Source organism: Mirounga angustirostris, unplaced genomic scaffold (genome assembly GCF_029215605.1).
Source record: "Mirounga angustirostris isolate CCGP_5_RB_7025 unplaced genomic scaffold, mMirAng1.0.hap1 SCAF_10, whole genome shotgun sequence".
Taxonomy (NCBI): domain Eukaryota; kingdom Metazoa; phylum Chordata; class Mammalia; order Carnivora; family Phocidae; genus Mirounga; species Mirounga angustirostris.
The window spans coordinates 52294087-52319805 of NW_026991718.1; the positions used below are offsets into that span (position 1 = coordinate 52294087).

At 41.5% G+C, this 25719-nt stretch overlaps 1 protein-coding gene across 27 annotated transcripts in view; it reads left to right on the top strand.

The window, feature by feature from the left end:
* Positions 1-25719, top strand: part of AAK1 (AP2 associated kinase 1) — a 171557-nt gene that overhangs the window by 136739 nt on the left and 9099 nt on the right. For 6 of the 27 annotated variants that reach the window (XM_064572392.1, XM_054509831.2, XM_064572394.1 and 3 more), the window contains 5 exons: positions 1957-2052; positions 12606-12707; positions 13725-13826; positions 15214-15324; positions 16988-17098. The exons of 3 other annotated variants lie outside the window; for them this stretch is intronic. In XM_064572392.1, the coding sequence (XP_064428462.1) occupies positions 1957-2052; positions 12606-12707; positions 13725-13826; positions 15214-15324; positions 16988-17098 (522 nt within the window). Of the gene's footprint in view, positions 1-1956; positions 2053-12605; positions 12708-13724; positions 13827-15213; positions 15325-16987; positions 17099-18004; positions 25447-25719 lie in introns of those variants that run through there. 18 more of the 27 variants (XM_054509836.2, XM_045884854.3, XM_064572410.1 and 15 more) reach the window with 14 other exon arrangements.

Genomic DNA, 25719 nt, shown 5'->3' on the forward strand with positions numbered 1-25719 from the left:
TTTTCTAATCAAGCTCAGACTGTTCACTATTTTAAACCTTCTGATCAACCAAGGGAGGAAATAAGCAGGAAATTTGGCAGTGAGTCAGAGAGGATGACAGAAGGGTTATTTTAAACACTTTTATGGTAAAAGCTGCAAAAATGATGAACTGTGTCCATATGTTGGAATAGACATTTAAAACTTGACATTGTACCTCTTTATTTAAAATATTTTTCTGTTAAGTTATACACATTCACTTGTGTAATTTTGGAAAAATGACTAAAAGCCCAAAGAAACAAGATAAAAGAACTCACAATCCCAGACCCCAGAGGAAAACATTGCTGACATTTTACAATATTTATGTCCATAATTTTATTTCTGTATATATACTTTTTTCAAAATGAATATACCCAGTTTTATGATTTGTTCTTTTCCTTCTAATGTATTCTACTGTGTCTCATTTGAAAATATTATAGAAATTTTAAGAGCAGTGATTTTACCCTTGTCTTCCTCCATCTACCTTTAAAGAAGCTTAGTTAAAAACCCATTTAATAACCTTCTCAAAATGACAAAATTATAGAGATTGAGAACAGATTAGTGGATTCCAGGGGGTAGGGACTGGAGTAAGGAGTGGGTATGACTATAAAGGAGAACAACAAAGGGGTTCTTTGGTTTGATGGAACAGTTCTTTATCATTGTCACAGTGGTGCTTATGTTAACCTATACATAGGATCTAATTGGGAAGAACTGCCTGCGCACACACATACACACGCGTGCGCGCAAATGCATGTGACAACTGAATAAAGTGTAGTTAACAGTATCGTAACAGTATCAGTGATACTGTCCTATAGTTGTAAAAGATCTAACCATGGAGGGAAGCTGGTTGAAGGTTCCCAGGACTCTATGTATAGCAAATTCCTATGATTTCATAATCATTTGAAAATAAAAAGGTTTTAAATCTATAGAAGGCAAAATGAGATTTTAAAGAACAAATGAGTATTAAAATGCAATGTAAAGAATGCTAAGTAGGAGGGGCGCCTGGGTGGCTCAGTCGGTTAAGCGACTGCCTTCGGCTCAGGTCATGGTCCTGGAGTCCCGGGATCGAGTCCCGCATTGGGCTCCCTGCTCGGCAGGGAGTCTGCTTCTCCCTCTGACCCTCCTCCCTCTCATGCTCTCTGTCTCTCTTTCTCTCTCTCTCAAATAAATAAATAAAATCTTTAAAAAAAAAAAAAAGAATGCTAAGTAGGAGACCAGCAAGCCTGGGTTCTGACCTTGGGTTTGCTGGTAGACCTCTGGCTAGCCTCTTAACTTCTGGGCTTCATTTTCTTTTCTGTAAAATAAGAAAATTGTGCCATAAAATCCTAAGACCCCTTCAAGCCCTGATATCCCACAGGGTGTATAGATTTTTGTAAATCTGCAAGTTTGCCAAGTATAGAATGAATGTCAGTGAATGTTAGATGTAGTCCAGAAGTTAGGGCCTGTCTGACCTTGCAACAGACAAGGTCTGTGTCTGTGTCTGTCTGCCTGGCACTGTAATAGACGTTTGGTGATACAGTGACCTCAGGATGGTAGAGGGCATACTGAAGCACGTAACATCTGTGTTAGATTACAGAACAGTGTTTGTTTACATGCTACAGTGTGTGATACGGACAATAGTTGCTACAGGAATCTGGAAGAGATCCCTATAGGCTTCCACACAGGAAGAAGTGGATCTCAGGTGTATGAATATACTAGTTTTATCGTCAGTTGCATCTTTGAGTGTGTTGCAAGGACCAGATTGTATCTCTCATACATATTTTGCCATTACGCTGGATTATATCCACTCATCCCTCTTTATTCTGCCTCTGAGTTTTGATTTACTCTACAATTTGAGCTGTTGGGTTAATAGATGGTAAATTCATCTAGGTTTACTTGATGTTTTCTGCTTTTCTCTTTTTTTCTCTCCTTGACCCTTTCTTCCCCTCCAACCAACTCCAGCTGAAAAAAGGAAGGGTGGGCAGACTGTGGATTCTAGCCTCCCGCTTCTAAGTGTATCTGATCCTTTCATTCCTCTTCAAGTACCTGATGCACCAGGTAGGTAAACCGAACTGATCTGAGCTTAAGCAGCTTGATTCTTGTGTCCAGGGTCTCATGAGAGTTGTTTAAACACTCCATAAAAAGGATGTGAATTCCAAGCCCTAATAATAGCTGCTGTTATGTATTTTTTGATAACAGGAACAGCCTGTGTATTAGAAGGAACGTTAGTCCAATATGATCATAACATGTTGGGGGGGGCACCTATAAGCATGTGATAGAAGGAACAAAATGCTAATAGTGGTTAGTATGATGATTGGATTACTGGTGATTGCCTGTCCCGTTCCTGTTTTCCTATAATGTGCTTTTATAAATAAAAGCTAAAGGGAATGTGAGTCAGGAGACTCAGGTTCCCTTCCTGGCACTTCTACTATCTGAAACCTTCTGGGCTTGACTCTTCATCAGTGAAGTGTTTTGGACTGAATGAGTTTGAATATCCCTTTAGGCCTGCTATATCCTGATTTTTAAGTGAGCAGTCTAAAAAAAAAAAGTAAGAAATTGTTAGTGTGTTCCGACTGAAATAGCTTTTGAAACAATAATTGGATGCTTTCTATTTGGAGCTCATGGATGCCAATGATTTCTCCCCTACTCTCCTCCCCATCTTTTTGGGGGTGGAGTGGGGAGCATGATGTGAGACACAGAAGCCACCCTTTCTCTTCTCTCTCAGTCTTTTTGAAAAAGCAAATAGATCCAACACTTTAGAAGCATATAGCCACCATTTTGTTCCTGTTCCTTGTTTTTTTTTTTCTCATTCATACCCCGGCCTGTTCTTGGTTTTAAACTAATAGGATCTGTTTGGTTCTTCTCTCTCCCAGAATATTAAAGGTATTTGATTGACTCAAGATTGGAAGTGACTGTGATGTTTGTACCATCTACTTAGTAAGACAGACTGCAGCAAGCGTGCCGTGAGAGTTTTTATTTCTTTAGACAATTTGTTGATCCTCCTTAGGGGAAGCAAACCTGCCTTGATCTGGTAGTGTTGTGTAACTTTATAGCTTGCTGGACCTGGATGTAGGTCAAAAATGCCTAAGGTCACCAAGGAATGATTCAGCATCGGATAGTTAAAGAAAAGGGAAGAAAGGAATCAAGTAGAGGCCCTTTTCTCTGTTGTATCGTTCGGGTATGCTTGCCAGTACCTAGACAAGCCAGTTTTTAGCAGAGCGCTGGAAACTCAGGCTGGGGCCTACTGGCCTCTTTTTCCTCCCTGTTGTGGCATTCATGGGATCAGACAGGAAAAAGAGGTTATTGAAGCATTCTCCCTCTGACACCCCTCAGGGTTCTTGCCTTACACTTTCCCAGATAGCCCGTGAGCTGTGGAAGCTGGAAGGGTGGCCTCTTGGCACAGGCCAGAAGATGAGGCTCCACAGGCGAGTAGCTGTCCTCTGCAGCTCTCACGGGTGCCCTTCCGATCAGGGATGAGGAGCCAGGCACACAGGCCAGGTGGCTCAGGATATCAACTCCCGGTTGTAGAGATGAGTTGTGGAGGGTTGTGAAGATGAGCCTGGGAGGCAGCAGAGATAGCTGGCTGCCATCCTGCCTCCCTTAGTGTCATTTCTCCTGTCTCCTGATCCTCCATATTTCTCTCACTCCGGGGGATTCCTGCTAAAGTGATACTGGTGTACACTTTAATACCAATTAAGCCATGGCCCCTCTTGGTTTTAATGGGAAATCTATTAAAATGGAACATTCTAATAGAGAATATCAGAGGTATCTTATTTGTTTTATGATCTGTCAGGCCAAACTCATCTGAAAACATAAATTAGACATGTCACTCCTTTGTGCTCCAGTGAATTTCCGTATCACCGAGCATAAAATCCAGACTTCTTACTGTGACCTGAAAGGCCCTAACTAATCTGGTAGCCCTGCGGCTACCCCTCTAACCTGAGCTCATAGCATTCTTTTCTTCCGTCTTTCCTCCTACAGGCGAAGCTTGTTCTCACCTCAGGGCCTTTGCACGACAAAGTATTCCTGGTACTCTGCCTGGGAAGCTTTGTGTACCTCCATCTCTTTTCTTCCTTGTCATCTGGCATTTGAGTCTCTGCTTAAATGCTGTCTTCTCAGGCCCATCGTGGTCTCTCAGTCACACTTCCTGGCTTTTTTCTTCATAGCACTTACTATGACACTGTCATAGTGTCTTTGGTTCATTATCTGTCTTTCCCCACCAGGATGTCAGTGTGCTGAAGGAGGGCCTTGCTGTCTGATCTAGCACTGCGTAGCCAGTGCTCAGAAAACTTAGAGCTGGCACTCCACGAATATTTGCAGATTGGATGAAGGAACAAAGTAAAACCTGAGGCTGCAAGGCTTATGGCGGCCCCATTGCTCTCCATTTCTGTCCCCAGCTCCCAAATACCAGACTACTGGCTCCATAGCCTTCCACCTGTGCCTCTGCCAACTGGCCTCCAATCCACTCCTTGAGGATGAATAAATGAAGGCACAGCCCACAGTGTCAGGAAGCCGCCAAGCCCCAGAGTAGAAGCGGTAGCTAGACCTAGCAAATCCTTGAGCTCCAACCCTTCCTGGAGCCCTCCAGAATCTGGACTGAGCAGGGTGGGTTGCCACTGTGGCCGACTCTTGTATGTACTGTAACATTCAGCCTGTAGCACCATTAGGTTCCGTGGCCTCTTTATCCAAGGATGCAGATAGGATATAGATAGGATTACCCTACATGCTTCCTTACCGTCTTGAAATGTCTGAGTGAAGAAAGGCCTGAGAGGTTAGGGTCTCTGGGACCTCAGTATTGTCTCTGGGACAGTGGCCAGTTTGTCTCCCCCAGCCTCCTGCCCCCCTAAAGTACCCGGTTTGTCACTACTTCTAGCCCATCACGGGCACCAGTCAGGCTTTTTGGTCAGTTAGTTTGTTTTGCATACATGCTCACCTCCACACTCCACCTTCCTGATTGTGAGTCGGGAAATCTCAGTCTCCTGACAACTATATGCCTTTTAATGACTTAACATTTTATTTTATGCTTTTATGTTCTCACATATAATTTCCTTGGATCCTACAAAGAATACTGACTGGTGCGTATGTCAAGTAATATCTCATTTTCTGGCGGAGGAGGTGAGGCCCCAGTGCTGCTGTGACAGGTCCTGCTGTATACACTCCTTTTCGTGGCCCTCGGACCCCAGCAGTGAAGGTTTCCTTGTCTGGAGATCAACAAAGCCTGCGACTGGAGAGCTAAATTTAAGGTTTAGGGAAATACAAAAATGGGTTTGAACTTATAAGACCTAGGTTTGACCCGCATAGTAGCTTGTTGATCTTGATCAAATCACTTAAACTCTGTGTTCCCCTCAAAATTGGTGCCATTAAAACCTACCCTATGGAGTGGCTTGTGAGGTTCAGATGAAAGCGTGTGTTTGGAATTGCTTTATAAACTTTAAATTAGTATGAAGATAGGAAATGTTATAACAGCTTTGGTTCTGGGTCCTTATTCCCCGTGGGACAGTCCTACTTATGATAAAGCCTTAGGCAATGATATTTCCCTCTTACAGAAATTAAATTTGCTTTAGAACCTTTGACCTTTGCACGACTGAGAGCCATTGAAGTAGACTTCCTTGACATAATGATTATTAAACTGTGGGCAAAGGGGACTGAACAATCGAATTTGTTCGGGTTTTCTTAAAGGAACATTTCTATTTTCCAAAGCATCATAAAACAAATTTTCTTAGAAAATCTGTTATATATATAAATCACAGCCGTGAGCATTTGTATGCTCACAGAGCTGCCAAATGAAGCCTACCTCTGGTGAGTCTCAGAGTATTTCATGGATGCCCATGTCCTGTGTGTTCATTTATTTTGCCTTCTGTTTGTGTCAGAGAACAGATAAGCTATAGGTGGTACCAAACTTAAAATATGGCAGAAGAGAGTGCGGAATTTTCCCTGAGAATTGGCTGAAAGATTTAATCTTTGTTTTTTCTAAACGGTAACATATATAGAACACCGATTTACCATTTTTAAAGTGGTATTAGTACGTTCACATTAGTTTTTGCAACCATTATCATCCATCCACAAAACTTCTTTATCTTGCAGAACTGAAACTCTCTGTTAAACAATAACTCTCCTTCCTTCCTCCCTCCCGCAGCCCTTGGCAACCCCCATTCTACTCTCTGTCCCTATGACTTTGACTGCTCTACATACCTCATATAGGTGGACTCATACAGTATTTGTCATGTTGTGACTGGCTTATTTCACTTAATGTGTTCAAGGTTCATCCATGTTGAAGCATATGTCAGAATTTCCTTCCTTTTTAAGGCTGAGTAATATTCCATTGTATGTATATAACCGCATTTTGTTTATCCATTCATCTGTTGTTGGCCGCTTGGGTTGCTTCCATATTTTGGCTCTTGTGAATAATGCTTCATGAACATGGGTGTGCAAATATCTCTTGAAGATCCAAGATTCTTTTGGGTTTATATCCAGAAATGGAATTGCTAGATCTTATGGTGATTCTATTTTTAATTTTTTGAGGAATCACTATATTATTTTCCATGGCGACTACATCTTTTTACTTTTCCACTAACAGAGCACAAGAGTTTGAGGAAAAGATTTCCATAGCAACTCCTTAATACTGACCTCTCAATATCAGTGTTCCGCAAGACTAAGCAAGAATGCATGAGTTGCCCCATAAGTGCCACTTCCTAGAATCAACAGCTTTTAAAAACTGTGCCTCCTGGTTTATGGTACTTCATCATCTCTTAAAAAGTAGGCAAGAGAGGGGCGCCTGGGTGGCTCAGTCATTAAGCATCTGCCTTTGACTCAGGTCATGATCCCAGGGTCCTGGGATCGAGCCCCACATCGGGCTTCCTGCTCAGCAGGAAGCCTGCTTCTCCCTCTCCCACTCCCCCTGCTTGTGTTCCCTCTCTTGCTGTCTCTCTCTCTCTGTCAAAAAATAAAATATTAAAAGAAAAAAGTAGGCAAGAGAAAGTGTGTTTTCTTAGTGGTTTGTTGTCAAGATAGTCATTCCTCCTAGAGCTGTTTGCTTGGCATCTTCCTCACTTCCAGCTGCTGTTCTGTGATACTGAAAAGTCCAAGGTTGATCACCTATGTGTCTTTGCTCTGGAAAGTTTCTCTTTCTGCAGATTCAGTTCCCTAAAATGAAGTTGGAATGGGGCATGGTGGTTGACTTTTGCTTCCAACTTACAGATGTTACAGACAGTTTAGTGTCTAGTTTCTCAAAGATAGGAACTATTTAAAGGGACTAGATTTTAAAAACAGCATCTCTCATCACAAGGCTTCAGACAAGATGTAAATTTCCAAAGCCACAAAGCTGTAGCAGCCAGATGATCTTTTTTGTTGGGTCTGCCGTCAAGCTCTTCCATGTTCGTTAGTTCAGCCTGCTTTACTCCTCATGGTCTTATTCCTGATTAGGGCGGGGACGATCCTTGAGCAAACCGTTAACCTTTTTGGCCTATAAAACAGATACCTATCCTCTCTTTTGATATTTTGGAAGAGAGAAAACTCACAATTTGCAGTATATCCCAGTCTCAAATCAGGAAGCAGTTTTGATTATCTAACCTTAGACAGGTTTATGAAGGATTTATTACCTTCTTGCCTTGTGGTTGATGTTTTTTCAGTAATTAAGGCTTGAGAGAAATGTAAGAGAAGACTCTGGAGTGGATTAATTCCTACCTCTTCCTCTCTTCCCCTAGTCCCCAATGCCACTTGACTTACCCTTGAGAGGAGAGAGAGGGGTGCTCAAAAGATCCTTTTTCCAAGTCCTCTTTTAATTTTTCAAAGTACTAACAATCTTCTCCTTTATTTTTTCTAATTTTAATTTTTTAATCTTTAAAAATATTTTATTTATTTGAGAGAGTGAGAGAGAGAGCACGAGAGTCGGGTGAGGGGCTGAGGAGAAGCAGACTCCCCGCTGAGCAGGAAGCCCGATGAGGCACTCAATCCCAGGACTCCGGGATCATGACCTGAGCCGAAGGCAGACACATAACAGACTGAGCCACTCAGGCACCCCAGTCCTCTCTTTTAAAGGCACTCTGTCTCCAGTGCCCAGGCTAACTCCTTCTGCATCCACTTTGCTCCGGAGGCCCACCTTCTCAGTCCTCTCACCGTGATTTCAGCACTTTTCCATGCTCTTAACCAGACTCATTTTTATTTGGGAACCCTAGAGACTTGAGAAAGAACTGAGTATGGTAACGGGGATATGCTAAGAAAATACCACCAAGAGGAAAATAGGAGCAGACAATTCTAAAAGAAGAGATATAAATTACCATTAAATATATATTTTGTAAAAGTCCATCGTGATGATGAATTCAAGAAGAGCCCTTTATCAAACAATGAGCGGCTGCAACCTCTGCCATCAGCTTGGAAAGAGGGAAAACCCCACCACCTCATGCTTGACGAACATCTAAGGAAGCGGACACACTCAGATCCTGTTAGTTTACGTTCTCTTTCCTTTTCTAAAAAATTATTTGAAGAGGCGCCAGGGTGGCTCAGTCAGTTGGGCGTCCGACTGGTGATTTCTTTCTGTTAGACCACGCTGCCTCCTCTCACATTTCACTTTATTCAAGGAATTCTGCTTTTTCTGATCTCATACCAAGGCATGTGGGTAAAACCTGGAACTCCGTGCATTCTCGCTACCGTAATCTCAGGCGTCTGTGGCTTCACTAGATATCAACAAATCGCGAAATGCCCAGGGAGAACTTGGTTGAGGTTTGGGATCTTAAAGAACACTTTCTGCACGTGTTCCTAAATTCACCATCCTCTTCTCTGCACTGCTGTTCGCCGCCCACCCTCTTCATGACACATGGTCTCAGAGTGTCTTTATATAACTATAAGAGGGCAGATAGAATCCCTAACATGAGCGATATCAAGGGCAGCCCTTGAGGCGCATGTGAGGCCTGAGGTCTGTGAATTCCAAATGTCTTCGCTAATTTGGCCGTTGTGCCTGGGGCCATGTCTGTGTGAAAACCTATTCTCCTATGTTGAGGGACATAGGCAGACCCTATAGGCAGCATGTGGGGGAAACTGTGAAGTCAAGTCCATGCTCTACCATGTCCCCTCTGTGACTTTGGGCAAGTCCCAGTCTCTGTCTCCATTCTTCTCAACTCTTCTCAGTATTCCCAAACCCACGTCTTTTTGTGAATAATGAAGGAAAGTGTTTGGCATTAAACTCTGCAAATGGCAGTGCTGACTGTAGTTACAGTGGAACCTGGGCACCCACACTGGGTCGCTGAGAGTTTCTGTCATCTTGAGAACGCTGGGAGTGGCAGATGGTGTTGCACATGCCGTCCGCCCTCCTTATGCCGTGGCTCTGTGCTCTCACTCTAGTTCTCTGTCTGCTCCTGCCCTATCCCTGCTCCTCCCTCCCACATTTCAGTAGTCGAGGATTCTCAAGCAGCAGTGACCACACAGATTATCTGTGTGAAGAGCCTGTTACTTGAGGTTCGGTCAGAAGATAAGCCCCCTAACTTTGGCGACTTACCCCATCCCCACCCTGTTCTGTCTCACCACACAGCACTCGCATGCACACACGTCCTTTTTTTTACCCCTCACATTATCTTTTTTGCTAATGGCTAATAAAAATATTAGATTCTTGCTAAAGTTACCTGACTTCCCAGTTGATCTCCTCTTCCTCCCCACCTCCCCAATGAAGCAGAGATGTGACATAGGGTATGAGAGGAAACCGAGAACTGGGGATACCGAGATTAAGAAGATACCTTGTCCTGTTGTAAAGGCTGCAAGAGAAGCGAGTGCAGAGTGCTCTGGGAGGCTCCCGATGTGGCAGGGAGGATGGGGAAAGGAGTAGAGGAGATGATACTTGAGTGAGCTATACAAAAAGGTGGTGGGAGGTATCTCCGCTGTACAGTTGAGGAGGTGAAGGCAGAAGTTTAAGGACTGACCCCATGGTCGCAACCGGTCACTGGAGAGGCTAGAATTCGGACTCTGCATTTGGCTAGCTTAAGGTTTTGCACCAAGATAAACTACCGTATGAAAGATAAGCAGGTAATTTGGGGTCATTACTATTTATCCATTGCTTCGTAAGATTGCAAATGTATGAGTGCTAAAAGTGGAAGAAGCAAATAATTACTTTCCTGTACGTGAAAGAAGCTCTTTTTGGGAATAAAACAAAAGCTAGCGTTCAGCATAATGAAAAATTAGACTTTTCGAGAAGGCCATCTTATTTTTGCCGGTATGCTAAAAATTGTCACATATTTTTAACATCTTTTCTGCTAATAAAATTTTATGCACGATGCAAGATTAATTCTGATGTGCTAATATACAAGTGTAAATTCACATTTACACTTGTGTATTTGGTTAGTACTCTGGGCTTTTTTCCCCCTGCTTTTGAAAAGCTTCTTTTCTTCTTTCTGCCTTTCTTCAATGTAAGTATCAGGTGTAAATGAGAAAAAGTTAGCAGATTGTCATTTAACTCCAAGATATCTACATGCCGTATACTGCAAAGACGGTAAATTGATTTCACGTGTAAAAATCTTCTTCTGCAGTGTATTACTTGTACCAAAGCAAATTATCTTGCCAAGACACTAAAATCCATTGTTTTGTTTCATCTGTGTTGTTATAGATCACCTTAAATTACACATCACCTAAAATTTGGTTTCAGTCCCTCAACAAATACCAATTTCATCTTATCTTGATTCCTGATGGCCTAGAAGAATGCAGATTCATTAAAATGTTCTATACACAGACTTGAACTTTAAGTTACTTCTTTTCCTCAAACATTTTCATTTCAGTTTTATCCTAATGGCATGTATTTCTGTGACAGAAAAAAAAATGTCAACAGGCTTAAACTGGGCAAATTATAGAATTTATGTGGCTTCAGCCTCCTTGTAAGTAAAAGGAGGTTGAGCTCTTAATTCCCTTTTTCTGTAAGATTCTATGATTCAGGATTTTGTTTCAAGTAATGCTCTCTACCTTTCATAAGTTGAAGATAGAGAGTTGTTGATGGATCAAGGCTGAAAAAGTCATGAAGAAATCTTAACGTGTGCACTTACCACACATTAAGTTATCAGGTGTGACAGATCTGGTGGCTTCTTATATCCTTTTGTTTCCTGGCCAAAAGGCATCAAAAGTAATCCATCTTCAGATGTAAGTGCATTTCATGAGATTTGACCATAGAATGATAAAGAGTACCAGCTTGTCACAGGCTCTCAGTTGGCAGACAATACGTGATGGTTGAAGTTAATGTAGGCATATTTTGATTCACTTGCTGAGTTACACAGCATTTCTAAATGCGAGTCCAAAATTTTTTTTCAAAACTAAGCCCAGGAAGGGATATGAATGCATAAAGACTTACATGCATATGTTTATGGCAGCTTTATTTTAATAGCTAAAAACTAGAAACAACCGAATGTCTATCAACTGGTGAATGATTCAACAAAATGTGGTACATTCATACCGTGGAACACCACATTGCAATAAAACAGAACAAACTCCTGATAACATGCCACGACAGGGAGGGGTCTCATTATGCTCAATGAAAGACATCAGACAGAACAGACTACATACTGTATGGTTCCATTTATAGGAAATTCTAGAAAAGGCAAAGCTGTAGGGACAGAAAGCAGATCAGTTGTTGCCTGGGTCTGGGGGTAACAGGAAGGCACCGACTAGAATAAGGCACAAGGGTAATTTTGGTGGTAATGGAAACATTCTACATCATTTCAGTGGTGCTTACATGACTGTGCACATTTGTCAAAACTCAGCAATGTGTACACTTGAAATTGGTGACTTTTATTCAGTGTACATTGTACTTCAAATTTTTTTTCAGGTTTTTATTTAAATTCCAGTTAGTTAACAGACAGTCTAATATTAGTTTCAGGTGTAGAATTTAGGGATTCATCACTTACATACAACACCTAGTGCTCCTCATGACAGGCGTCCTCCGTAATGCCCAGCACCCATTTAGCCCATCCCTCTACCCTCCTCTTCCCCTCCAGCAACCCTCAGTTCTCTATAGTTAAGAGTCTGTTTTATGGTTTGCCTCTCTCTTTTTTCCCCCCATGTTCATCTGTTTTGTTTCTTAAATTCCACGTGAGTGAAATCATAGGGTGTTTGCCTTTCTCTGACTGATTTATTTCACTTAGCCTAATACCCTCTACACCCATCCATGTTGTTGCAAATAGTAACATTTCATTCTTTTTGATGGCTGAGTAATATTCCACTGTGTACATATGTATAGACCACATCTTTATCCATTCATCAGTTGGTGGTCATTTGGGCTCTTTCCATAATTTGGCTGTTGATAATGCTGCTGTAAACATCAGGGTGCATGTATCCCTTCAAATCAGTATTTTTTTTTTTTTTTGGTTAAATATTTATACCTCAAATTTTAAAACAAACAAGGCAGTATCTTGAATGACTTACAAAGTGACTACTTCAACCAGAGAAATAACCACTTTTAAATTTTGAACTTTGAAAGCTTATTTTTAATTAACGGTAAAAGATACAAATAGTATTTGTTTTTATGATGAATCGATACAAAAGTTTGACCCCAAAATGTGTTTGCATAGAAAACGGTAAATGATCAACTTGTTTTAATATCTCACTGCATTTTTGCTTTCTCTTTACCTCTCTGCCCAACCTAGAAAAACTAATTGAGGGACTCAAATCTCCTGACACTTCTCTCCTGCTCCCTGACCTCTTGCCTATGACAGACCCTTTTGGTAGCACGTCCGATGCTATAATTGGTAAAGTCGTCATCTGTTTCTTCAGTCCTGCATGATATATGTGTCTGTTTCAAGAATGAAAACTAACTGGTTAACAGATCCCTAGTGAATAGCCCTGCTGAGGAGTGGAAAATGCCACAAAGCCTCCTTTAATCATATTTATTATTACCCCAAAGGAAGTGTTTTCTCTGCCTTCCAGGGGCACCACACTGTTATTTTTGCTTTGCTTGATAGCCTGAGATTTCTGGAGGGACTTTTTATGAATGAGGAGGAATGGAAAAATTCACTGTTCGTTACAAAATCTTCATGAAGGAAGTTGGTTTCAAGCTGGGACCTTACCTTTAGCAGATTCTTCTTTAGAAGGCCCCTGTATGTGCCGGGTATCCATAACAGGAAACACTTGCCCAGTGGTGAAGCCCCATGAGTAGAATCCAGGCAGGGGCTTGGTCTGCTCAGTCTGATACTGCCCTGTGCTCCTACAGCAAGGCAGGCAAGACGTACAAGATGTCCAGGGCCTCTGTACTCCAGGGCACATAGTCCACGAATTCAGCAAGGCCATGAGCCTAGAGAGAGATGGGCCTTCAGCTGCAGGATGTGAGACAGTGCAGAAGACCTCCTAGCTACGTCGGGGGTGGGATTTGAAATGGACTAGTGGCCTTTGCGAGGCACAGAGGATGTCTGCCCCCAGGTTTATCCCTTAAGAAAAGCGAAATTACTGTAAGATATTACAGTGCCTTTCAGCCTATGTCTTCTGACGTGGAAGAAATCTGCTGGGTGGCTCGTGTTCTACATTTATCTGTAAAAACTGAGACTCACCAAGACACGTCATAGCAGTTAACCTTGCAAATGCATGCTCAATCAGTGAAGCCCAGGCACTCAAAGCAGCAGAAATAAAGTAACTTCTTGTGCTGCCCGTCTTGCCCTAGACTAGCATTTTAGAGCCCTGTAGAAGAAAGCCTTCACAGAATTGTCTAAAGAACCTTTTGACTCCTTTTCCCTTACCCTTTGTTCTCCTTTCTTAATGCTGTGTTACAAAAGAAAAAGCCGATGTTGCCGTTGAGAGTCTCATACCAGGACTGGAGCCCCCAGTGCCCCAGCGCCTTCCATCTCAGACGGAATCTGTGACCTCAAACCGCACAGGTCAGTCAGGTCTCTCTGTAGCTGCGGGGACCATTCATTGTGGTGGACCTCACAGTCAGCCCTTCCACCTGCAGCAGGTGACCCTGGGCTTCCTTTGCAGCCTGGTCAATGGCCCCTAGAATGGATACTTCATAGGGGTACAGCCCCAGCTTCTAGATGTTTAGTGATACCATTCCCTGCTGAAGAGCCGAGTACTTTTTGGGGCCATGTTCTTTGTAGAGTGGTACTTGGGATTTCTCTGGTTATGGTGTCTCGTTATTCAAGATTCCTTTCACTGGTGGCAGGTTCCCTCCACCTCCTTCCCTAAAGAACTCTGCTGAGCTGCAAGGATGACCTTAACTCCTCCAAGGTTTCCGAGCTGTCTTTCCACCCAGTGGTGTCAGTAACTTCATGGAGCTCACGCTCTGGATGTTGACATTCTATTCCCAGCACAGTGCTTTTAGCCTATGTAGGTGGTTTGCTGTTAAATTGTAAGCAGAGTTGAAATCTGCCCTGGTCCCGCATTGTTTTTACCCTAATTTCAAACTTCACTCTTAATAGAATTCCTTAACTGTCCATAAATCCAGAGCTGATAACCTGCATTTTTATTGAGTCCATAGTTGCCTTGGTAAAAGTGTCTGATTTCCTACCTTGGAACAGAAAACAATTAGAAGTCTGGGAACTACGAAAATGAACTCAAGGAGGTGGGGGAAAAAATGAACATAGAAGGCTAAATGGTTCCTTTCCCTTGTGCTTACTTGACTTTTCTAAAACTTGCCCAGAGAACAATTTGTATGTTAAAATGCTTGAACTCTGCATTTTGTCTTCCTTCTGTTCCTTACCTAAAAGTAAAATCATATATTCAGAGGAGCAATTCAAATTTAAAGAAGACTAGTAAGAAGCAAGATCATTTTATTTTGAATGGGGATCTGGTTGAGTTCTAGAAAATGCTGTTTATCGTGTCATAGTCTGCTAATAAGCCAGGGACAACCCCTTCCTAGTCAACTTAGATACCTCATCCTATTGTACCTTTCCCCCAAAATGTTTAGGGAAAGTTTAAATGAAACTCTTTAGTGGCAAAGTCCTTTTTCCCAAGTGGCATTTGCTGAGAACTGAGTTCCTAAAGTTTTATTGGCATCCAGATCACAGATTTGCTGACCCAGCACCCTCTGAGCAAAGAATTATTCCATATTTATATGTTCATGTTAAGAGGAATCTAGAAATACATGTTTCTATTGATGAAAATGCTGGGGGGCTTAAGATATTACTTGTGGTTTTCTTTCTCCCGCCTTGGCTTATACATATGACATGTAAATGCAGTAACTTCAAGGCTAAGCTCTAATCTCATGATATTGTGTGTGCCATTTTATGCCATCACCGACTTGGGATGCTGTCAATCTGGACTCAGATTCTCTCACCGGGGAAGATTCCCTGATTGATTGCTCCCTGCTTTCTAACCCTACTACTGACCTTCTGGAAGAGTTTGCCCCCATAGCGATCTCTGCTCCAGCCCATAAAGGTAAATGCTTTCCTGTCCTCGGGCTCCCATGTCCTTCAAGGAGAACTGAATGACCCCTGAGAATTTTCCTTATGGAAAGTCTTTGCCAGTGAAGTGTTTGTGCCCCCTCCTTCATATGGAAAACTCGAGTTGGTACTCTAAGCCTCTGTGTTCTAATCCCTCTCGGGAAAAGTGCCTGATGAGGCTTAGACAACAGATTGGTGGAACCACTGCTTCCCAGCAGTCACGAGGACTGCAGGTGTTCCGTGTTCTCCATTCAAGGCGGAGCTCTATACCTTTGCAGTCCCCGCAAGTAGATGGTTGAGTTGACTATCCACTGACTGACTGTTATTAATATGATACTGTTGGCCTTAGACCTTAAAATTGTTGCATCAAATCTGACTTAAAGTTTTTGGGTAGTGATTGCTACAATAAAAAAGGAGGCATAAGTCCTCAAAAGTCAGTCTTCAAAGATTGAACTTAGAATTCTAAGTTTTGAGTTTTGAGTCATGATTGATTAGTGGATTTCTCTTTCTCATCTACCACTTTCATTTCTTAGTCCTGGGTTAATACCTGTTTGAAATGCTGCTGGACAGAAGTAGCTTGAATTAATTGAGTTCTCTTCAGTGAGCTGTTTGTGAAAGTGACCGGTACAGTGCCTGGCTTCCTGGATGCAGGCATTCACTAAACTTCTCTCTGTACTGGGGTGGTAACATTGGTTTCCTGGAAGGAGCAAATATATAGAAAACGAACAGTGTAAGTTTATTCTGAAAGAAATTCAAGAAGCAAGCCTCTCCAAGATGTCTAAAAATAATTAGTTTATGGTTTGCGGTGGTAATAGCTGAGTTTTGTTTTTACCCTTGATGGCATTAAAATGATTATGTTTTTATAGAGTGTGTGTTTAACCAATTACGTCTGGCAGGAGTGTGTCAGCAACAATATGTAATTACAGAGAAGCATCACTTGCAAAATAGGTGCTCAGCTAGCACTCGCTCGTAGGGTAATCTTAATCAGAATGGAGGGGACTATTCTAACAAACTTCTGCTTGAAATCTCAGGGCATGTGATCTCGGGCCCCAACATTGCCTGAGGTATCAGAGTTGATGGAAAGTCTTTTTTCCCAATCACAGGACAGCAGGTCCTTTCAGAAGTATTTTGTTTGCCTCGTACACAAAAGCAGCAGCTGCTTTTTTTTTTTAATTTAAATTCAATTAATTAACATATAGTGTATATAGCAGTTGCTTCTTAAAGAGTTTCTAATTACCTCCGCCCTGCCCCTGGCTTTGAGTTTCTTGAGTATTGTTTGTTAGGCCTCTGTTTGTTCAATAAGGAAGATAAATGACTAATTCCTGTGCCTTTGTGAATTACTGATGCTGAAGAGATACCTCACAATAACTACAATTAATGGTCTTAAAATGGCAGAGAGAATTCATCCTCTAACCCTTCTCCCTAATCATTTCTGAAACTCTTAACATGGCCAGCTCGAAACCGTTGTTTTTTTTTTTTTCCTGTCTCCCTATTTTCCAGTTTTGCTACTTTTATTTCAAGTCATGAAAATAAGCATTTTCCACCTTCAAAAACAAAAGTGATTGTATAGTTGGGAACTTTGTGCCTCTTACATGTTCTCTCATTTGCTAATCTCTACCTCTGTTGTTTCTGCTTGTGTACTTGCATTATGTATTAAGCTGCAGAAGATAGTAATCTCATCTCAGGTTTTGATGTCCCTGAGGGCTCGGACAAGGTGGCAGAAGATGAATTTGACCCTATTCCTGTATTGATAACCAAAAACCCACAAGGTAAGAAAGAGAGGATGGGGAAAAGAGGAGAGCTTGACATCACAGCTCACTACAAAGTAGTAGTGTACCTAATCTCCAAGAGGGGATAAAGCATCCACACTTAATGAAGGAAACTGGGGATAATGACAGGCCTTGGGGCTGAACCAGGATAAGATAGAGATACAGGTACAGATGGAGATACAGTTATCTTAAAGCTTGACTGTGATGTTTATTTAGAGGGAGGAAAAGTATTTAATACTTTGACTAAAACCTGATTTTTACAAAGTATCAAGCCAAAAATAAAGTGGAAACTTAGTGGAAACCGGAAGGCATATATTTTTTAAAAAGCTCTGAACATTTTTAGCATGATCAGAATCATCTGTAATAAATATTCTTCCCCAAGAGATTAAGTATGGTGCTTTGATACCATTTGCATCTTTTGGACATTTGTGAAGCATCCTTTTTCCTCTTTGATGGGTTAAAATCATTTCAATGTGCCATGAGACACCGAATTGCCATGGGACCGTCTATATACTTCTTAAAGCATGTTTCTATTGCAGTGGTCTTAGAAACTAATTTCTTTCCAAAGCAAAAACTATTGGTTTTTACTTTGTCAGGGAGATGATTTGATGTGATCAGGAAGTTAGGGTCCAGCCAGCGGTTCCCAGGCAAAATATATATTCATTTGAAAATAGCATCCTCTTTGCAAGGTGTTCTGCCTCTAGTATGGTGTGCCTGAAGTTTTGGTGGGAGGTGGTGGATACCTAACTTGTATGTTTAAAAATCAACATGTAAGAGTTTGCAAATGTAAATTGTTGCTTCTCTAGGGTTTGGTTTGGTTTTTGTTTTTTTCTCCTTTGCTTGCTCTGCACATCTAAACCTTAACCCTCTGTGTTTTGTACTGAATTCCTATCTCTCCACTTCCAGGTGGGCACTCTAGAAACAGCAGTGGGAGCTCTGAGTCCAGTCTTCCCAACCTAGCCAGGTCTTTACTGCTGGTGGATCAGCTCATAGACCTGTAGCCGTGACCCAGTAGCAGATGCAGTTCTGTAACCTTCACACCGTAATATACATTTTCATTACGGAGTTATAAGAGAAATGATTTTTTTAAAAATCTGCTAATAAGGGGCCCTCTAGCCCTTATCTCCTATCCCTTGCCTTCTCCTGTAGAAAATGATAAGGAAAGAAAATCACTTTGGCCCTCCAGATATTCCTTGGCCAGTTCCTCCCTGTTAGTTTGCTGTGTTTTCTCATTACCCTTCTTCAATAGCATTATCTTAAATCAAGCGCTAGATGCCATGAGCTTCACCTCTGCTGGAATCAACTCCACCCAAAGCTTAACTGTAACTGAAACTAGTGAATTGACACCTTTGTCTCATTCTTGCTAGGAATGGCCTCCCAAACCAATCCTCCCAGCCCCTGTCTCCTTTGGCCAGATGCTGATGAATGTGTTTCTCTGTTTTTGCTTTTTATGCTGCTGCATTACCATGAGGACATGGCTTCTTCAGTTGGTTTTAACTCTAGGCTGTAGCCTAGAGATGGGTGTGTGACTTAAGAGAGGGTAAAACTGACTGACGGATGGGATATGTTTGAAAAGAGAAATTGAGCCCAGCTCTAGCCAACCAGCTTTGACCTTGTTTGATTCATAGATTTAGCCAAGGGATTTTACACCCCATGCAACCTGCCCAGCATTCATCCAGCATTCTGGCTCCCATTGAACTGTGATTTCTCAGATCTGGAGACGTGACTGCAAGTACTTGAGATCCTTGGATAAAATGTGTACATTATATAAAACCCAAGTATTGCCATTCCTTTTCGTGTTAACTGTCCCGAGCCGGGATCTCAGAATTAGACCAAAACAAGACAATGGTGGTAATATGATACCTTTTATTAGAAGACTTTTCACTGGGGGGTGGATGGGGGAGGGGAAGGAATTGTAGCAGAAACAGATGTATTTTTCTTGTGATTTTTATTTTGAATCAAATATTGTAAATTGTGTATAAATGAAGACGCTGAATAGTTCTGTTTCCACTTGATGTTTCAAGTCTGATATCAGGTGTCTGTACAGGGTTTTGATCTCTTTCCCTTGTATTAACTACACAGCAATCCTACAGTGTAACATATGGAATCATTTTGAGTAGACTTGTGTGTTGCTATACGCTTTCAGCAGGTCCTCTGTCTTTGTAGAATAAGCATGTTGTTTATTTTCAGATAATCAGAAATAAGTGTGCTGACAAGCTAGGCACAATTTGATTCTGGCTACTTACCTTTCTTTCTCTATGATGTTTGAATCGAAGGATGCAGCCAATGAAATATGCTCAGTTGGTTTTCCTTGGCTTCCTAGATTAAAAAAACAAAACAAAGTGTAGTTCCTCACTAACCTTAGAATATTGTTCATAAAATAAATAAAGGACCCTGCACTGACATGACAACATGCCTCATGGTCACCCTCTGTATATGTCCTTACTCATTGAAGTGTATTTTTTTTCCCTTACATAGAAAGCAATTTTATAAAATTGCTCTTTTGAAAAGCGGTGGGCACAGAGAAACCCATTGTGGTTCTCTTCCTTGAGTGCCATTTTCCATGATCAGAAGGGGAAACTCTTAGTTGATCAGATTTGTACAAATAAAATTCCGAGCTCATTTGCTTGTTTCTCTGTCTAGTACTTTTGTTTCTTCTTCCTCACGTTTGCACTTTAAGGGGAAAAAAAAAGAAAGTTGAGCAGCAACAACAGCCTGCAAAACACTGCACTTTGGAGGTCAAGCTTTGACCCCAGAAATGTGAGAGCAGCCTTTGAAAGGCAGCGAAGGAAAAGTCTGAATCTTTCAGTCTTCCTTCTGACTTTAAATACTTCCTGTGGCAGCTGAAACTAGCTGAGCTAAGTAAAGCCCTCTATTAGGATAATGGATCATTTCCAAGATTGAGGGAGGCACAACCTTCCTGCTGAAGATAAAAAAAGGTGTCCTTGAAGAGCTCTCCATGATTGGATAGCAGTGAAAATGGGACTCGGTTTGCCCCTTTATGGACAGGAATATTACTGAAGATCAAAACTGTATTCTTTTTCCTGGACATAGAAAGAATGTATAAACTAATGAAGGAAATGTTTATTTTTAAATAAGAACAATGTTTTATGCCTATGTTTTCCAATTTGGTTTTTTTTCATACATATGCATGTTAGAAATATAACGAAACATCTAGTTTCTCAATATAATTAAAAAAGTGAAGAGTACAGTTTAGAAATTCGGTATCTCTAAATTGTTCCTTTCATGTATTACCCATAATCACATTGAGATATATTCTCTAGTCATCTGGCTCAACAAAGCTTAATGGGAACTGTTAATGAAAATGAACAGACTAGAAGCCAGAGATTGGATGGAGGAAGTCTGAGAGAGATAATGACATGAAATCATCTTGGGTTTATTCTTTAGGAATAGGACCTCAAAGGGGAGAACTCTGTTTCTGTTAAGTTAGGGAATCCATGTGAGTGACTCGGTAAATGGGACCTCCTTTAGTTTATAGCTTCATCCCTGAGCTTAAAGGGTTGATTTGATATGACACTAGACACACTACAGTGTCTGATAATTGGTAGACATAGGAAACTCAAGACTGAGCCACAAGCGGGATCAGAGAGACCAGTCTCTAGTCCATCCACTTTCTCTCACAGGGGTGGGGTCTGAGGCCGGGCCATGGGAGAAGAGGCCTGGGCAGGACAGGCCACCTGGGGTCTCTCCCTGAACTTTGCCAGTCACCGGCCAAGTAGCCATCAGCAGGCACTTCACTTCTGAGAGCGGTTGTTCCTTATGTATACAATGATGAGTTTGGACTGGATGGTCTTTAAGCTTATGGAATTCTAGAGTTCTACGTACATATTATTATGCTTTGGAAGGATTATGAAGGATCTGTGTAATCCTGATGTTCTTCAGCTATCTTCTGTTACTGGAGCAGTATTTACATTTTAGAGAATTATAATGGGCCTTTACTAACTTGGGTGGCTCTTCCTTGGTTATCTGAATAGAAGCTTACATTATTGGACAGTTTGGGACATAGATTTTTCTTTCAAATATCTAGATACCATTTTTTTCTTTTTTAAATGGCCCTACCTATTCTAACAAAACAGTATCAGAAGACTTCAATTCTTTTAAAATATATAATCTGTGATCTGGCACTTAAAAATGGGCAGATACTATAAGCATATGTTTCTGATTTGCTTTAGTCCAACTGTGCAAGAGTAGTAACTATACCAGAACACATCACAATTTTTTTTTTCCCTTACAGCATTCAAATGACTAGATCACCAAATTTAAGTCCCAGTATTTTTAAAAACATAGGCCTCAGAGGAGATAAGGTTTAAATGGACACTTCTAACTACGATCATAATTAATGAGTTCTTCAGCAGACATACCAGAATTTTGGCCACTCACTGAGTGTTGTTCCCTTCAAAGGCATCTGGTTTTACTTGGGGAGCTAATACTTAACTCTAGTAATGCTGCCTTCACTTAGGTTAATTATGAAACTACCCCCCTCCTTAGAAATACCATCAAGGAGGGGCACCTGGGTGGCTCAGTCGGTTAAGCGACTGCCTTCGGCTCAGGTCATGATCCTGGAGTCCTGGGATCGAGTCCCGCATCGGGCTCCCTGCTCGGCAGGGAGTCTGCTTCTCCCTCTGACCCTCCCCCCTCTCATGTGCTCTCTCTCATTCTCTCTCTCTCAAATAAATAAATAAAATCTGAAAAAAAAAAAAAAAGAAATACCATCAAGGACAGTAATAAGGTGTAAGAAGATCCGTTGAATTATTATCTAATTAGCATTGCTTTCAGTACCTGGAAGTATGTTCTCTTTCTTGATCTTTTCCCATGACTCCTGGTTCTGAATCCCATTTCGCTGTTTCCAAAAAGGGAAATCACCCCCACTCCCCGCCATGAAGCATGGTTACTATTAAAGACAGTAAAAGGAATAATCCACAGAAAATTCCCAGAGAGGACCTTATAATGGAAAGTGACAACAATCAGTGTTAATTTCCTTTATTCTGAATAAGGGAACTTCCATAATTTCACCTGTCTTTGGTAGTTTAGAAAATGGAAAGATGTGGATTTTAAAATAATCTCTGAAAGAAGTTGTCGCTGTGTCCGGTGTCATTTGATATTGGACTTGGCTCTTCTTCAATTAGAATTATAGAACTTGGATTGCTAATAATTATAGGGGAACAAACTCAAGAAGAACCTGTTTTTCTCAAGATGAAATTTTCGTTTTGTTTATAATACTTTTTTCCCCTGCTCTCCTGGCAGGTAATTGATCATTTTGATTCGAACTAACACAGTTTTCCCCAGGTCAGGAACAGTCCGCCTTCAGCAATTTTAGAGGAAGGAGAAGACCTTTGGGGTTGACCTCAGCCCAGAAGTATGGAGGGATCTGAGTTTAGCTGAAGAAATGCACACTGTAGATACCTTGGGCCAAAGTAAAGTCTCCCATGATGATGTTTGTCTAAATTTCCAGGAGTCTTTAACTTTCTCTGGCTGTAACATTACCAGGACCATGTAGCCACTAACTTAGAGTTTAGGGACAAAAATGACAGGATTGCCCAAAGTACAAAATTAAGCAAATTAGAGGCTGCCGGGCAGAACAGAGAAACTATCAGAGGGATATTTAAAATGAAATCTTTACGGAAACACTCCAGATAATACAAAGCTATCTTTTATTCCTCTCTAGAGACTATAATTTTACCAACACAAAGTTAGTCTTTTCATTTTCCACACTAGTCATGTTCCTGAAGTTGGATGTACTTGGGTTTCTTGAGTCAAAATGAATCCCAGATGGCCTCCGTTTCAAATAATCTGTAACAAGATACTCCTTTGTTTATCCTGGGTTTCCTTCCGTTCACTAAAGTGGAGGAGGGAGGTTCTTTGGGTAATGCTAACTTATGCAAAGCTACCAAATGGTGGTGGTTGCTTGAACGGAAGACACTTTCTTGGTTCCCACTCTGATGTAGTGTCCTGACTTCACTCTTTTTCCTGTGAGTATTCTACTCCACCCTATTGCACAGCCCCTTGTCACATGGATGTATATTTACCACAGGTCTTTATCATGTCCTCCCCAAGAAGACAAAGCAAACAGGTACGCGAAGCTACCTTATACAGTAAAAATATGAAATTTAAACATTGCTATGCCAGTATTGTATTAAAAAAAAAAGTCTGTAAACAATTTATTATGTAAGCGTACAGGGGAATAAAGACTTATCTGTTCAAACAGGAGCCTGATGTTCACAGATGTAAATAACTTACAGTAGCTGCTGCTTTCCTGATCTGAAAACCCACTTGTGCAAAAAGGACTTAAACCCACTGTTGAGTGACAGTAAGTACCTGTGCACAAGGAAAGTGCAGACACGTGCTGAGGACTTTTACTGAGTCATGGCTTTTGAGGTTTGCCTTTGCAGTCAGGGGGAAGAAAACCCCTGTGAGCCTGCATTTGATAGACTAGACTCGGGTTTGCAAATGGAGCACGGATTTCACCTTCGACATACCCAGGCCAGTTTAATCAAACATTTGATGTTGGCACCAGCAGTTTTATGCCCAGGGACAAAGCTGTCTCATTTCATTGCTCCACTGGTTTGAGAGACACAGCATCACTGGCCTGCATCGGCTCCCACCAAATCCCTATTCCCCAGGCACGGGTGTTAATGCCACTGCACAGCAGAGGGTAGAACCAAACCCTTCATTTTATTATCTAAGCTGGGGAAGGTCCTGGAAATTATTAATTTGATGTACATCTCTTGATTCCCTGATTTGGCCCAAGAGTGTGAATTTCAGCTGGTGCTGCATTTCTGACCTTCTTGTGAAGGGGTAGTTGGCTTTCTATTTGCTAAATGTATGGGAAGGTTTCTCAGGACTCCCAAGTCTTCATTTTCAGTTTTCAGCAAGAATTATGTCTTCGATACTGCTTGTAACTGAGATTTCAGTTTACAGTGTGGGGGAAAGTAAAATGCTGGCGGTGCGTGATGTATTGCACTAAAGAATATCCAGCCTGGAATTTCAGTCTTCAGATTCTGATTTTTCTGAATGCACTCTGACCGCCCCCCTCATTATGTTCATCAGATCAAGTCCCCAGGGTAAACCTACCCCAAATCATTCAGCCCTTACGGTTGCTTTGAAAGTTAATAGGCAGTTAGTGAGGAGAGTTGCCAAGTCATCAGAGAGTCTGGGGGACTCCTTTCCTACTCTGTCAAGCATATGAACTCTTACTGAAATCTCCATAAATTTAGAGCCTCAAAAGAGACTAAAATGCAGTTACCCCTCGTAGAAGTCTCAAAAAGTGTGCTCACGCGTAACCTTGCACACAGTCCTACGTGAGAGCAAGAAAAAACAGCATGTCTTGCCTTCTCGCTTAATTTAATGGGACTAAACCCAAATTAAAAGAGACCTAACCCAGCTTGAGGGGATCAGAGCAAAATGCCCTACTTTAGGCTTCATGATAAGGAAGACCCTTGCGTAGCCTATGAGACCAGGTCCTGGATTGAAGGCCTCCACTCCTCACGAACAGCTGGTTGGCTTTATTGTGCTCTGTGGTCACGGGGTGTCTGCTGTGCATGCTGTTGGTTGCCAGAGGAATGGGGCCAAGACGTGAGGTTAAATTAGTCCAGATCCTTCTTTGCTAGTAGCCAGACTACTTCAAACACGTTTTCCTAATAGTGCAAGGCCATTTTCCTATACAAGGATTGTTCACCTTGAAAACACATGCTTTCCCTACAAGAACATACATACTCACATTCCAGAAAAGACCTCTAACTGCCCACAAGATTTAATGTCCATCTTCTGCTTACAGTTATTTAGAATCTCTCCTTCTCTTGACGACTTTGTGTCTCGTGCTGAGGGCATATGGATGTCTGTGTTTCCCCAAACCCACCGGCATTCTATGGTCTCCAGAATGCCCGGCTTGGGAGAGCTGCAAAGGGTGCTTGCTCTCTGCTGTAGTCACACTACACCTTCTCGAAAAAGAATGAAGAGGTTAAGAGACTTGGCCTTCTCGGGAAAATCCTTTAAACGTAATTTTCCAACCCTAGAAAGCAGATTCCTGCTGAAAAATAGAAACATGTCTGGCGTTGTTTTGAAGAACAGGAAACAAGTTTCCCCTTCAGACTCAGTGTCACAGGGTTTTTGTGACTGGGCTTGTGAGTTTTTGAAAGTTCTTGAAATTTTAGGTATGATTTTCCTATTATGTAATATCGAGGTCCCAGAATATGCTAATTTGACAGGCTTCCAGTTGACCAAGAACCCGCTTTTTAAAGTAATTTGGTTAGGTTAAGCATGTTCTTCTATCCCGTCCAGCTCTGGATATGGTCTCCTCTACCTGGTATTTGATAGTTCTCAAAGTGTAATCCAACATTGCAGGCATCCAAAGCGCCCCTGGTTCTGTAGGTAGCTGTTTGTTGGCATTCTCTGCACACAAGCAGATCTGACCGAATTCAATTTAAATTTCCCAAAAACACTAACTCCAGTCAAACTAGTGTTTGGTTTTCCTTATTGATTGGTATGATGTCAGAATTGGTCATTGGCTTGACTAAATTTACCATTTTTCCCCTAAAAGATACTTTGCTCTCCCACAGAACCAGCTTGATAACGCCAGCTTTTGGGGTAGTTTTGGAAGATGA